This window comes from Saccopteryx leptura, chromosome 3, assembly GCF_036850995.1.
Source record: "Saccopteryx leptura isolate mSacLep1 chromosome 3, mSacLep1_pri_phased_curated, whole genome shotgun sequence".
In the NCBI taxonomy this organism is placed as follows: domain Eukaryota; kingdom Metazoa; phylum Chordata; class Mammalia; order Chiroptera; family Emballonuridae; genus Saccopteryx; species Saccopteryx leptura.
Genome location: NC_089505.1, coordinates 158,874,817 through 158,889,627, shown reverse-complemented (window position 1 = coordinate 158,889,627; position 14,811 = coordinate 158,874,817). Strand labels below are relative to the sequence as shown.

Genomic DNA, 14,811 nt, shown 5'->3' with positions numbered 1-14,811 from the left:
TGAGGGGAGGGGTAAGGAAAATTGCTCAGGGTCCAGTAGCTCTGAGATCATTTTTTGTTCTTACAACAATAGGTTAATAAATTGAGATTGGATAAATAGTATACTAAGGTGTTTTTATATGTAAATTCTCATTTTAAAGCTAGTCTAATTCAATTACATATCTTTTTCCTAAGTATTATATATTATTTTCTACTCATTAGAAATTGCAATAAGGGTTTTACTTTGTTTTATATTCTCTTTTACACTAAGTGATATCATAGCCACAAACTCTCCTTGAATTTTCTGTCCACAGCGATGCTTGATGACTGAGGATAAAATCCAGATTATGTGTAACACTTTCTGTAGTAGATAGTTAACTTAGGAAATCAAACTTGTGTCAAAGAATATATTTTGGTTTGCTATAAAGTAGTCATATACAAAACTATATGAAATATTATTTTCACGTAATTTGTATTTGCAAGTTACAACTATTTATTGTTAATCAACCTAAATATTATTGGCATGTCTAGCTATTTAGTTACTCTGTCTGAAAATCCAGTGTATTCAGGGGAAAATGGGAATCTTTGGTCATGCAAGAGTAAAGATATTTTCCTTCTGCACCTATGATCAGACAGATTAGACATGTCCCAATCATCACCTTAGGCCTTAACAGAGAGCAGTGGCCCCAGGTGCAGGAGGTAGCACATGCTTTGCGGTACTTGCTTAGTGGGAGATTGACCAGTGGCATGTTCCCCACACGGCCCTTCTCTTGAAGCACTTTTCTTTCAAAAATGGCGCTACTTTCAGGTTTAGATGGAAGTTACTAGTTTGAACAAATGAAAAATATTTTAACATCTTTTATAGCTTGAATAAGTATACATTTTTGTACCTTTTAGAACCAAATGAGGAGTATTAGGCTTATTAGCTCCTCAAAATATCCTTTAGAAATGCACCCCTATTGTGTCCCTTGATAGAGGATTGAGTAAAGAAGACGTGGTACATATATACAATGGAATACTGCTCAGCCATAAGAAATGATGACATAGTGCCATTTATGACTACATGGGTGGACCTTGAGACCATTATACTAAGTAAAATACTATAAGTAAATAAGAAAAAGCTAGGAACTATATGATTTCACACATAGGTGGGATATAAAACTGAGATTCATGGACATAGATAAAAGTGAAATGTTACCTGGGGGAGGGGAGTAAAGAGGTACAAATATAGGGTGATGGAAAATTTGACTTTGGGTGATGGACATATAACACAATTGACAGGTCAAATGCTATAGAGATGGTCACCTGAAACCTATGATCAGGTGCTTATTGATCAATGCTGCTCAATTAAATTTAATTAAAACAAAATAAAAGCTGATTAGAAAAAAGAAAAAGAAATACATCCCTAAATATAAGGTGTGTATATCCACTGCCTTTGAAAAGGTTCACATTTTTTTACTTTTTTTTTTTTTTTTTACAGAGACAGAGAGAGAGAGTCAGAGAGAGGGATAGACAGGGACAGACAGACAGGAATGGAGAGATGAGAAGCATCAATCATCAGTTTTTCATTGTGCATTGTGAAACCTTAGTTGTTCATTGATTGCTTTCTCATATGTGCCTTGACCGCGGGCTTTCAGCAGAACGAGTAACCCCTTGCTCAAGCCAGCGACCTTGGACTCAAGCTGGTGATCTTTGCTCAAACCAGATGAACCCGCGCTCAAGCTGGCAACCTTGGGGTCTTGAACCTTGGTCTTCCGCATCCTAGTCCAACGCTCTATTCACTGTGCCACCGCCTGGTCAGGCCACATTTTTTTTTCAGCAGCTAATGAAGGGAAATATTTGGCTATTCAGCCTGCCTTTATTTGAATTTTATTAAATTATTTAACCAATGAAGATTGTTATGTTCCCAAAGCAAAGGGAGTGTATAGGACAGAAGATATATATAAAATATATGAACTAAAAAAAAGATATAAATGTTCACAATATTGAGTGATAAAATTTATTTTCCTGTGTCAGGAGTCAAATTTACATGGGAGAGTTGGTTCTCTCTTTTAAATTTTCTCACTATACACTGGGGAAAGATATTCAATTCTTACTTGATTGTCTGGTAATAACCCTTTAGTTTTATTACCAGACCTAGCACCACTCTTATAATAATTATATATTTAAGCTCCATTAGGATAATCTTTGTTTTCAGTTTTATTTTTTTTTCTCCTCATAGGCTTGAAGTTCTATAACTCACTTATTTATCCTTGCCATTCTCTAGACTCCTGTCTATCCCTTCCTATGAATCTTTCTGTAAAATATTCTGTTTATAAACTCTACACAAATTCTTTTTTTTTAAGTGAGAGGTGGGGAGATAGACCGACTCCCATATGCACTCCAACTAGGATCCAACTGGCAACCCCGTCTACGGCTGATGCTGCAAACAACTGAGCTATCCTCAGTGCCTGAGGCTGACACTCAGACCAACCAAGCCACTGGAGCGAGAGGAAGGGGGAGAAAATGGGGAGGGGTGGGAGAGAGAAGCAGATGGTTGCTTCTCATATGTGCCCTGACTGAGGATCAAACTGGTATGTCCTCATGCTGCTCTATCCACTGAGAAAACTGGTGTGGGACACATACAGATTCTAATGATTGACCAGTCTAGTCTGACGATAGTGGATAGTATTTTTATTTTATTTTTTAATTTTAATTTTATTTTTATTATTATCTTTATTATTATTTTGTATTTTTCTGAAGTTGGAAACGGGGAGGCAGGCAGTCAGACAGACTCCTGCATGTGCCCGACCGGGATCCACCCAGCACGCCCACCAGGGGGCGATGCTCTGCCCATCTGGGGCGTCACTGTGTTGCAACCAGAGCCATTCTAGCGCCTGAGGCAGAGGCCACGGAGCCATCCTCAGCGCATGGGCCAACTTTGCTCCAATGGAGCCTTGGCTGCGGGAGGGGAAGAGAGAGACAGAGAGGAAGGAGAAGGGGAGGGGTGGAGAAGCAGATGGGCGCTTCTCCTGTGTGCCCTGGCTGGAATTGAACCTGGGACTCCTGCACGCCAGGCCAACGCTCTACCACTGAGCCAACTGGCCAGGGCAGTGTTTTTATTTTTATGACCTTACAGGAAGAGGGAGACACTGGCATTAGATAGTTCAGGATTTAAATCTGAGCTTTGCACACTCTTTGACCTGAGTCTTCAGGTGATGGAGATTCCTAATTCAGAGGGTTTCTGTGAGGATTAAAAGTAGATATAGCCTGACCAGGTGGTGGCTCAGTGGATAGAGTGTTGGCCTGGGACACTGAGGACCCAGGTTCGAAACCTTGAGGTTGCCTGCTTGAGTGCAGGTTCACCGCCTTGAATATGGGATCATAGACATGACCCCATGGTCACTGGCTTAAATCCAAAGGTCACTGACTTGAAGTCCAAGGTCGCTGGCTCAAGCAAGGAGTCACTGGCTTGGCTGGAGCCTCCCGGTCAAGGCTCATAGAGAAAGCAACCAATGAACAACTAAGGTGCCACAACTATGAGTTGATGCTTCTCATTGTTCTCCCTTCCTGTCTGTCTGTCTGTCTCTCTTACACACACAAAAAATGTCTGGCTTATAGATGGTGCTGTGTTAATGTTAGTTTACCTTTCTTCTGGTTCTTATATGTCATGTTTCAAAAACAGAAAATTAAAATACTGTTTAATTATTATTATGATATCCATTTTTCATACATGGTAAGTGTTCTGGACCAAGTTCACTGTTCAAAATGAAGAATTCCCTGCAAACTCATGTTGTCATGATGATACCTTACGCTTTGACACTCATCGCCATGCTACTACCATGTGGAATAATTAATAGTCTATATAGACCAAATACAATGGTAAACTTCTATTACCTATCCCTCTTCTCCATCATTGATAGGTTCCATAAGGCGTTCATTCAGTTGCCCTCGGTCCATCTCTTCTCAAGCACCTACTAGTGTGGACATCCGCCCCTTTTCTGCTCAACAAATCATGTCATCATCCCGGCCAACTTCAGCGTCTCGGTCACATTCCTTAAACCGTGCTTCCTCCGGCGTGACGCATCTGCGTAATACTAGTGATTCCAGCTCTACTAACTCTCAGATGGTAAGTCATCTACTTTGGTCCTTTTGCAGTTACAGGTACCACTGCATTGAGGATTTAGTTGGCAAAGGGATCAGCTGGAAGGAGGACAGATTTAATCTCAGAGCCTATCATTCAACTCATGGTCTCCTGGAATTTGAATTGTTGAATCTATCCTAGGCTGTAACTTAATGTGAACTCTTAGAAGGCAGACCATTATATCACAGAACTCTAGGATAGACACTGAGAATAGCATTTTATTTTCTATTTGCTTATGAAGTAGGATAATTCTGTTGAAAATCATCTGAGTAAATATATGATTTTGCAGTGTATTGTGTGGTTTGTATTTATAAATTTGAGGAAATTTGTTGCATGGAAAGTTTTCTTTAATGGGACTATTAATAGGTTAAAAAGATAGACCATTGGTGAATTACTCTTAGAGTATTCTGAAATACAACATTGTTTTCTGTATATTAAATTAATATATAATATTTCCTCCTTAGCATGAACCCCAGAGATTCAGTACTGAGGAAGTAGTGAATTTATTTTGCTATCAGATTTACTTGTACATGTTCAAATATTGTAGATAACTCCAAGTACTTTCAAAAAGACTGGGAATTTATTTGTTTATTTACTGTGGATGATGTTTTCAAAATGAAGAGTTTTTTTTAAATGTAAGTGAATAAATTTCACTTGTTAACAAAGAATGATTTTTTTTTCTAATCAAGAATTGCCTAAGGCATATATAGCAAATGAAACTTTTGACCAGGAAGTCTTTTTTAACCATTTTTATTTTATTTTTTGGTGACAGTGACAAAGAGAGAGACAGAGAGAGGGACAGATAGGGACAGACAGATAGGTAGGGAGAGAGATGAGAAGCATCAGTTCTTCATTGTGGCACCTTAGTTGTCATTGATTGCTTTCTCATGTGCCTTGACTGGGGTGGTGGTGGGGCTACAGCAGACCGAGTGACCCCTTGCTCAAGCCAGTGACCTTGGGCTCAAGCTGGTGAGCCTTGCTTGAACCAGATGAGCCTGTGCTCAATCCAGAGACCTCGGAGTTTCAAACCTGGGTCCTCCGCATCTCAGTCTGATGCTCTATCCACTACGCAGCCTGGTCAGTCTTAACCATTCCTGTTTTAAATTTAATATTTTGAACTAAAATACAACTGTGTGGAAGTTTGAAAGACACTCTAAAAAATCATATTCATTTAATCCTAATAATAAATGTAAAAAATTACTTTCTTCCATTTATATTGTTTTTTTCTCTTTCCCAATCAAAAGTACATCATTTTTACCTAGAAATATCTTTCAGATTATAGTGGCACAATGAAATAAGACCCCCTCCAAATATCTGTATTCTTTCAAATTTAAGAGTGAGTCTTTGCGGCAACTGAGAACAAAAGAACAAGAAGACGATCTAACGAGTCAGACCTTATTTATTCTCAAGGACATGAAGATCCGGTTTCCAGGAAAATCAGATGCAGAATCATTACTTCTGGTGGAAGATGTGAGTATTTGATGTAAATAAACTTCTGAGGAGCTCATACCTTTTGTTTTTCTTAGAATACTAAAACTTATTTCCCGTGGTATTATTCTCAATGACATACTAAACTTAATTGATGTTCTTTCTTTTCAATTTCCACAAGCTTTAGAAAATACAATGGTTGTTTTAATTATTATGATTCAGGAGCAGTGAGATCACATTTCTAATTAGCAGTTTAGCAGTGCAAAATATCTTTTAGGGCATCGTCCCATTTTAATGATGCACCTGCTTCATGAAGTGAAAATAATCATGCTATTCACATATTGTCCTTAATGATTAAAGAAATATCGTTAGAGCTGCTTTTGTAAAGACGTAGAAAGATCTAATATAGAATGAGATGTAATAAAAAAAAGTGGGGCCCTGAGCTTAAAATATCAAGAATACTTGATTGTGACACCTGAATGGTTTTGGTAAGATTTTAAAATGACTTATGCTGTGTGTTTTTCTTATTACACACACATTTGCACCACCCAGTGGAACTTTCTAAAATGGCAAGAGTCCTAAAATTCACATTAAAATCAATGACTTTTCCTAATGTCCAAGTTATTTGTATTTTTGGTGAAGAAACATTTCTTAATTAAAGTTTGTTCTTTTTATTCAAACATCTTTTTCAATTTTTGTTCCTAGATAATTTTTCAGTAGTACAACTTTCTTCTGGTTTCCCTAATATTATCTTTTTCCAGAGGAGAAGGCACCATCTAGTGGCTAATTGTAGGATGAAAACCACAGCTATCCACTTGCATTTTTAAATTTTTTTGCATTACTTTAAGTGACTGTCTAGAAACAAACACCAAATGAATAAAATAAAATGACTTTCTTAGTTTAAAAAATAAATAATGATAATTTCTATTTTGTAATCATGGCATAGTTATAACCAAGTCCCCCAAATATAGTGCATTATGCTGTATTTTTTAAAAAGTTGAAATATCATCTTGTGTGCAAATGAGCTATTTGTTACATTAAGGGAAAGGAAGAAAATGAAAATTAGTTCTAAAGATTATGCTATATATGTTTTTATTTACCTATCTCCTTATTAAATCAAGTTCTTTTCTAAATATAGCCAATGACTTTGTATCAGACACATATTTTTTAGAGCTATTAGTAATATACCACCTTTTTGGAACAACTGGAAGAAAAATGAGATAATCTGAGAGTAGGACTAATATTTATGGTTAATGTAATTGTTTTATAAAAACATATAGGCTTATATAATTAATAAAAATAATTAGATTATTTAATATATGTTCAATTTATACAGCAAATATTTTAATCTGTTTGCTACAGTCTATATTACTAGATTATATATTCATAAAATTTGCAAATTTGACTAAAAAAGAGGATAATAGAATCCTAATAATATATAGGCTATCTTCTAATATATTATGCAATATTCTATTATTACAGATGATGTGGTAAATACAGGTTTTGGAATTAAGTTGGAAAATCTATGTCTTGAGCTTTTTTTCAAACCCTATGTACCTGAAGACATTTCACTTTCATTCATTAGAGATCGTGTGTTTTTAGAGCAAGAAGGAAAAATTTTGGATTTGTATAGCTTCTTAACATTATATTAGAAATCTTTGGACACCTTTTTATGAACGTGGATGTTCTTTATTGCAAGTAATATTATAGTGTTTTTATTTTACAAATTCACTTCTAAAATTGGTTTCATCCCATTTATTTACTTTTATTTGTTACTCTTGAGAAAAAGTCTAAATTAAATTTTTTAATGTTTCTCCCCCACAACAGATCATTGATAACTGGAAGTATCATAAAACAAAAGTGGCTTCATATTGGCTTATAAAATTGGACTCTGCAAAACAACGAAAAGTGAGTAATGCCCAAAACAGGTCTTCCCTTTTTAAGTTATGTCTTAAGCTAGAGTCATTAAGCCACGTTTATAGTCAAACTATATGGACATTTATTTGTTTACTCATTTCTTCAACATATATTTGTTGTATACCTACTATGTTTCAGGCACTGTTCTAAACTCTGAGGATAAAAAAAGTGAATTAAAAAACTCATGGTGTCATAGAGCTTACAAAACTTGAATGGAGTGTGTCCAAGAGTGAAGGATAGAGAGGAAGAAAACTCAGCTAGTACTGGCATTTTTTTTCAAGGAATTTTACTGTAGAGGGGTAAGGGATGTGGGTTAATGAAAAGTATGTTCTGTTTTTTTTTTTTTTTAAATGAAGAGATTTATAGTTTGTGTGCTAATAAGAATAATCTAGAAGAGAAGAAAGAGGGGTGATGGAATGTTCTTGAGTAAGTAAGCTGGGAAGGTTTGTCCTAACCAGGAGCATTTATTCTAAGAGGAGGGAAGGCAGAGGTCATGGCAGTGTGGTGGGAAGATGTGAAGGTTTTCTTCTTATGGGCAGGGGCTTTTGGAGATTTGAGGAGGCAGGAGAAGGTATGTAATAGCTATCTTGGAAAGTGAGAGAGGGGTTTGGCCAGCAGCCTCAGGGGCCCTTTGGATGCACTGCAACATTATTTTGGGGGAGAGATACTATTTTAGTAGTTTTAGTGAAGTTGTTGTATCCCTTCAATAATGCCTGCTATTATTTCCTCTTTCTAAGATTTATTGCTAATAAGCTGAAAGTTGACACTAATCAAGTGATGAGTTTTGACTTATACACTTTCATCTGGATAAACTGAACTCACTATGCATATTAATTAAATCAATAAATAATTACGTGGTGTTTTGCATTGTGCCAAATATTGTGCTACTGTTCAAGAGGGTATAGCAATGCTGGTAACGGGGAGATTGCAAAACACATTATAAATCCTGAATACATTTTTTCCAAATCACTGACTATAGCCTAGATTAACTAAAATAAAGACCTTTTATTAGAACAAGTATCCCGAGTTTCCTCCATTCCATGTCCTTATTGTAATCTAGACATTAGAACACGATAGGTAAATTGCTAATTAAAACAGACTAGACAGTTCAGGAATAGATTAAAGGATTTTTAAATGGTGATAAGGACTTGACCTAAGGGTGGTGGACACACAGTACAGTGCACAGCAATGTGTTGTAGAACTGAGCACCTGAAACCTGTATCATTTTGTTAACCAGTGTCACCGAATAAATTCAATGAAAAGAAAAAATAAATAACATATGAAAAGTACTTAGACGATATTAGCACGTGATATATGTGACATTTTAAATCAGAGAAAAAAAAGGTAATTTTTCCTTTAAATGATACTAAAGCAATTGGCTACATATTTTTTTTTTTTTAAAGTTTTTCTTTTTTTTTTTGTATTTTTCTGAAGCTGGAAACAGGGAGAGACAGTCAGACAGACTCCCGCATGCGCCCGACCGGGATCCACCCGGCACGCCCACCAGGGGGCGACGCTCTGCCCACCAGGGGGCGATGCTCTGCCCCTCCGGGGTGTCGCTCTGCCACGACCAGAGCCACTCTAGCGCCTGGGGCAGAGAGGCCAAGGAGCCATCCCCAGCGCCCGGGCCATCTTTGCTCCAATGGAGCCTTGGCTGTGGGAGGGGAAGAGAGAGACAGAGAGGAAGGAGGGGGGTGGAGAAGCAAATGGGCACCTCTCCTATGTGCCCTGGCCGGGAATCGAACCCGGGTCCCCCGCATGCTAGGCCGACGCTCTACCGCTGAGCCAACCAGCCAGGGCCTGGCTACATATTTTAAGAAAATTAAATTGGAATCTTATTCCTTACCGTATACAGAAATAAATTCCAGATAGATTACAATTTTACGTGTAAAAAATATTAAAAGTTTAAAAGAAAATAAAGAAAGATATGTTTACAATCTTAGAATGAAAAACAACTTCTTAAGAAAGACCTAGGCTGCCCTGGCCGGTTGGCTCAGCGGTAAAGTGTCGGCCTAGCGTGCGGAGGACCCGGGTTCGATTCCCGGCCAGGGCACACAGGAGAAGCGCCCATTTGCTTCTCCACCCCTCCGCCGCGCTTTCCTCTCTGTCTCTCTCTTCCCCTCCCGCAGCCAAGGCTCCATTGGAGCAAAGATGGCCCGGGCGCTGGGGATGGCTCTGTGGCCTCTGCCTCAGGCGCTAGAGTGGCTCTGGTCGCAACATGGCGACGCCCAGGATGGGCAGAGCATCGCCCCCTGGTGGGCAGAGCATCGCCCCTGGTGGGCGTGCCGGGTGGATCCCGGTCGGGCGCATGCGGGAGTCTGTCAGACTGTCTCTCCCTGTTTCCAGCTTCAGAAAAATGAAAAAAAAAAAAAAGAAAGACCTAGGCTTGGCCGGGGAACTTGGTTGGTTGGAGTGTAGTCCTGGAGTGCTGAGGTTGCCAGTTCAATGCCCTAGTCCAGGCAATACAGGAGCAGCTTGATGTTCCTGTCTCTCTCTCTCTCCTCCTGCCTCTCGTTCAAAAAAAAAAAAAAAAAAGAAAGAAAGAAAGAAAGAAAGAAAAAGACCTAAAACTGAAAAGTCTTAAAAAAAAGAGGTTGACAGATTTGATTACATAAAAACTTAACAGATGGCAAAAGACAATTAATAAAATGGCAAGTGTATAAAAAGGCTATGAAAAGACAATTTATAAATCTTCAAATAGCCAATTGATGTATAAATAGATTCTTGGCCTCACTAATGATGAAGGAAAAGCAAGTAAAAAGTGTGATACTGGCAAAAATTAATAAGACAGATGATGTCCAGTCATGGAAATAGTATGGATAAAGGGCTTTTACTATGTAATTAGAGGAAGAATACATTGGTACAACTCTTTAGAAAGGTATTTTTCAGTATCTATTAAAATTACAAGTGTTCCTAACCTTATAACTCAGAATTCTATTTAACAGAATAATAGTTGAATGTGTAAAAGAGTGCTTGTGAGCATTTATTGCAGTGGTATTTGTGAAAGCATAATATTTGAAGCCACCTAAAAGTCTATTAATAGATTTAGAATAAATAAATTATATACATCCATCCTATTTAGTTGCATTAAACAGAGTACTATTCTGGCATCATAGATCTTAACCTAAGCTATAGCACAAGATTATGACTCATGACATATGAAACAAACATACATTAGTAAAATTAGCCAAATTAACTAATTATGAGTAAAGGACAGAAGCAATAAGCAGCCATCAAGTGCATGGTTGCTGGGAGAATTTCCATCAGCATCAGTTCTCAGACCTGGAGGTATTCTTGGTTTGAAGAGATAAGTGCCAATTATGTGTGGTGCCCATGGGCAGAAAGGGAACTTTCCAGAGTTGGGTAGCCTTCATTTTTAACCAGTTAGTCACCCATATAGTTGTTGTGACCAACTTCCGAGTCTAGCCAGATGAAATCAAAGTACCAGGTTTACTTACTATGAATGTTGGCCTATAGAACATTCTGCAATGATGGCATTGTTCTATATCTGTGATGTCCAGTATATAGTGCTAACCAGACACATGTGACCATTGAGTGAACACTTGAAATGTGACTATAGTGACTGAGGAACTAACCTTTTAATTTTAATTAATTTAAGTTTAAATAGCCAAATGTGTCTAGTGGTTACTGCATTTGACTGTAGCTATAAACAGACCAGGAATAGCTTTGTAAATATGTTCTTAGATAAGACTTTTCTCAGTTACATATTTTCCTGCTGAGAAATTTCATCAGAGGATTTGCAAGAATGTGTTGCAAGGTCCACATTGCCATAGGCACTCAAAGGCGGAGTGCTTCTGTTAGCCTTTTCCTTCCTTACACCATCCTAAAAAGATACCAAGATAGTAAGTTAAACAAACATGTTGCATAATATGTATTGTCCTATTATAAACAACATGTGTGTGTATGTGTAAGGCCAGTAGCCATTATCGTGGCCATTCACATGCAGGTTCTCATTAGATTCGGACAGAGGGTAATGAAACCAAGAACTGGTGGGCCATTGGCTTTAATCCTAGCTTGCACCCAGCGGGCAAGTAAAAACACACACTGGGCTCCAAAACCCACTCATTCAGTGCTCACAAAGCTACTGACTTATCCGAGTTTCCTAGAATCAAAGGTGTCTACCTCACCAGCCTCAAATTCCTTTGTTCCCCATCTCCTTCTCTCTGCACAAACTCTGCATTAACTGGCTTCTCTTTCAGCACTTCGCCATCTTGGCTGCTTCACCTCTCCTCCACATGGCCTTATTCTGCTTTCCTTTCTGCTCTCTCCTTTAATGCTAATCTCAGGAACCGAGAGAATGCAAGCTCCACTTGTCTGCCCCACTTTATAGTGTAGAAACCAAAACCTTTAATCCAATATACAAACAAGGAAGTCTCTGATACAAAGTCACTTATCTGAGGCATAATGGGATTCCTCATTAGAGTGCACCACCCCACATCAAAAAGGGTGGGAAAGGCTTAGTCCCAAAACCAAGCCCCAGGCTATAAGGATCCTGCCTGCCTACAGACCACCCCCAACACACATTAATATAATCACGCCCATCCCAAGCAAGAAGGGCAACCAATACCATCACCTGGGCAGGCAACAGGCTTCCACGTGGGCATTGCTATCTTTAACAAAGTGAGCATAATATATTTTATCTGCTCAACAGTATGATACTGTAAAAATATATATCTAGCACTTAAAAATTTTACAAACTAGGTACCTGTAGGGCCAGTGGCCACTCATGCAGTTTCATATTGGATTTAGCAGATGGTAAAGGAACTGTGGAGCCAGGGAATGGTGGGCCATTCCGTTTATTAGAGTCTTGTAATGGCGGATGAGCAAGGATGCAGGGAAGACAGCTTCCCTCTCTGTCTCTGGATGCACCCAGACTCACAGGCCCCCACCAACCTCAGCACTCCCCCACCAAAACAGGTCAGAAGGAAATCTCAGAGTTCCCAAGCCCCTCATCACTTTCTCTCCTTCTGGACTCTCTAGCAAAACAGACTTGGAGGGGAAACCCCTTCTCCTACAAACAATAGCAAACAGTGGCCCCTCCCATGCAAGAAGGCAATCGCAATTTGCAATCTGCTGCCCTGAGGGCAAGCACCAGCAGCCTTCCACAGACTATACACACATGGTGCTGCCCAGGCCAATGCAAAATACAAGCAAGCAAACCTAGCTCACTTGTTTCACACTTGAAACACATTGGTTTGCCCAACAGTACCAAAATGTCAAGATAATATATATTTGGAGGATAGACTTATGTAAAGCCAGGAGGCACGGCCAGGGCTATCAGGGCTGCCATCACAGCCGCCCAGCCCGTGCAGGTTCGCATTGGATTCGGACAGTCGGCAAAGAAACAGCGGAGCCAAAAACTGGTGGGCCATAGTCTTTAATCTAGCTTGCACCCGGCGGGCAAGTAAAAATACACACTGGGCTCCAAAACCCAGTCACATTCAGTGCTCACAAAGCTACTGATTTATCCGAGTTTCCTAGAATCAAAGGTTTCTAGCTCACCAGCCTTATTTCCCTCAGTTCCCCATCTTCTTCCTTATCCCAGATACAAACTGTACAAACTGGCATCTCACTCAGCACTCCACCATCTTGGCTGCTTCTCCTGGCCTCCTCCACGTGGCCTCCTTTAGCTGCTGGCTCTACTCTCTCCGCTCTCTCATGCTAACCTCAGGAACCAAGAGCCAAGTCCCGTTTTGCCCCCATTTTATAGTGTAGCTTCACAACCTTTAATCCAATATACAAAGTAGGGAAGTCTCCAACCCAAAGTCACCTTCTGAGGCATGATTGGATTGCACCACCCCACATCAAAAAGGGTAGGAAAGGCTTAATCCCAAAACCAAGCCCCAGGCTACAAGGATTCCGCCTGCCTTTAGCCCACCCCAACACACATTAATATCACCTGGGCGACGGCTTCCTCGTGTTATCTTTAACAAAGTGAGCATAATACATTTTATCTGCCCAACAATTTACTAAGCCAGGGGAAAAAAAAAGTGGTGATACTTGGTGTCAATTTTCCTTTTGTTTTTGTATATTTCTATATATTTTTCAAATTAATCTTTTAAAAAATGGAATAATGACAGTGAAGCACAAGTGTTTCTGTGAAACATCACTCTCCCTTTTATCAAATATTATCTGTCCCTGTTCTAAATCTTAGGCTATATTTATGACTTGCATTGAGAGTTTCTGTATTAATTTTTCCCACTTCTTTAAAAGCTAGGGAATGTGTCTTACTTTGTAGTCACCTATAGGGGACTTTCTCTAGGCATTTGTTGATTCATTTTCGGTAGTTTTATGAACTGTTGTCTATAGCAAGCTAATTTTCTGTACCCTTCGTTCTTTACTGGTGATGTGTGTTCATTTGAACAGCAACAACAAATTAAGACCATGCTATTCTGTTTTATAACGTGATATGAGCAGGTCTGTTTTATAATATGCGATATGAAATAGGACCACGGTGTTCTGTTTTATAACATGTGATATGATATAAATGTATGGGATGATGAAATGATGTGTGTGATAGTAATCATATTTGTGAATTGGAAGAATTGATTTCATATTTAGGGTTATGCTCAATTGCATTTATAAATTTCGAGTAAAAATAAATCTTTGCTTATAAATTACTAGCACGTACTTATGCCTTTAGCACGTACACAGTTCCTTTACCGTCTGCTGAACTTCTTTCTAGTTCTCCTGTGCTTATTTACTCTAAGGATACTTGAAGTGAGTTATCTTTGTGTAATCCTTTCTTCTAGTTCTCAGACGTGCCACCACATTTCTGTGTATATTATACACTGTTGTGTTAAGGGAGTGGAAGCACTAATGTGAGGGCCCATGATTCTTATTACAACTTATGTACCTAGTTACCTTTTCTGTGAGCCTCTTCGTTTTTTCTTCTGTTTTTGCAAAAGTCAAAAGTACTGTATATCTTTGTGTTTATAAAAAGTAATCTCTCATCTCCAATACAAGATTTAAGTCCTATATTTGCTCTTATCCAAAAACAGATATTCTTCCATATAGAAAATTAATTAAAAGACATATATTTTGGGAAAAAAGAATTCATAGGTTAAATTTTGTCTCTCAGAGCAGGTAAGGGATGATCATAACAGAGCAAGTTTACATTGCAGAGTTGCCCGCTTTCCTGAGGTCCCGGGAAGGTGACTGAGGGCACGCTAGGCCTAGGTTAGACGAGAAGGAAAGCCCGGTATTTACACATGTGCAACTTACTAGTAGCAACTTTTCTTGCTGTGGTTATGATCACTGTGTTTCTTTTTCTTTCCTCACCTATTTTGTTCTTTAAGAGGCTTTTTCCAAAACAGACTCTACTTCCTTAGATATGTAGCAAAG

The 14,811-nt window shown here is 38.7% G+C and overlaps 1 protein-coding gene across 6 annotated transcripts in view; it reads left to right on the top strand.

Moving 5' to 3' along the window:
- The window catches only part of TTLL7 (tubulin tyrosine ligase like 7), a 200,455-nt gene that overhangs the window by 118,569 nt on the left and 67,075 nt on the right, over positions 1-14,811 (top strand). For all 6 annotated transcript variants that reach the window (XR_010750278.1, XM_066376654.1, XM_066376649.1 and 3 more), the window contains 3 exons: positions 3,881-4,086; positions 5,437-5,571; positions 7,357-7,437. Coding sequence is in view for 5 of the 6 variants with exons in the window: in XM_066376654.1 (XP_066232751.1) it covers positions 3,881-4,086; positions 5,437-5,571; positions 7,357-7,437 (422 nt within the window). In the remaining variant the exon portion in view is untranslated. The remainder of the gene's footprint in view (positions 1-3,880; positions 4,087-5,436; positions 5,572-7,356; positions 7,438-14,811) is intronic.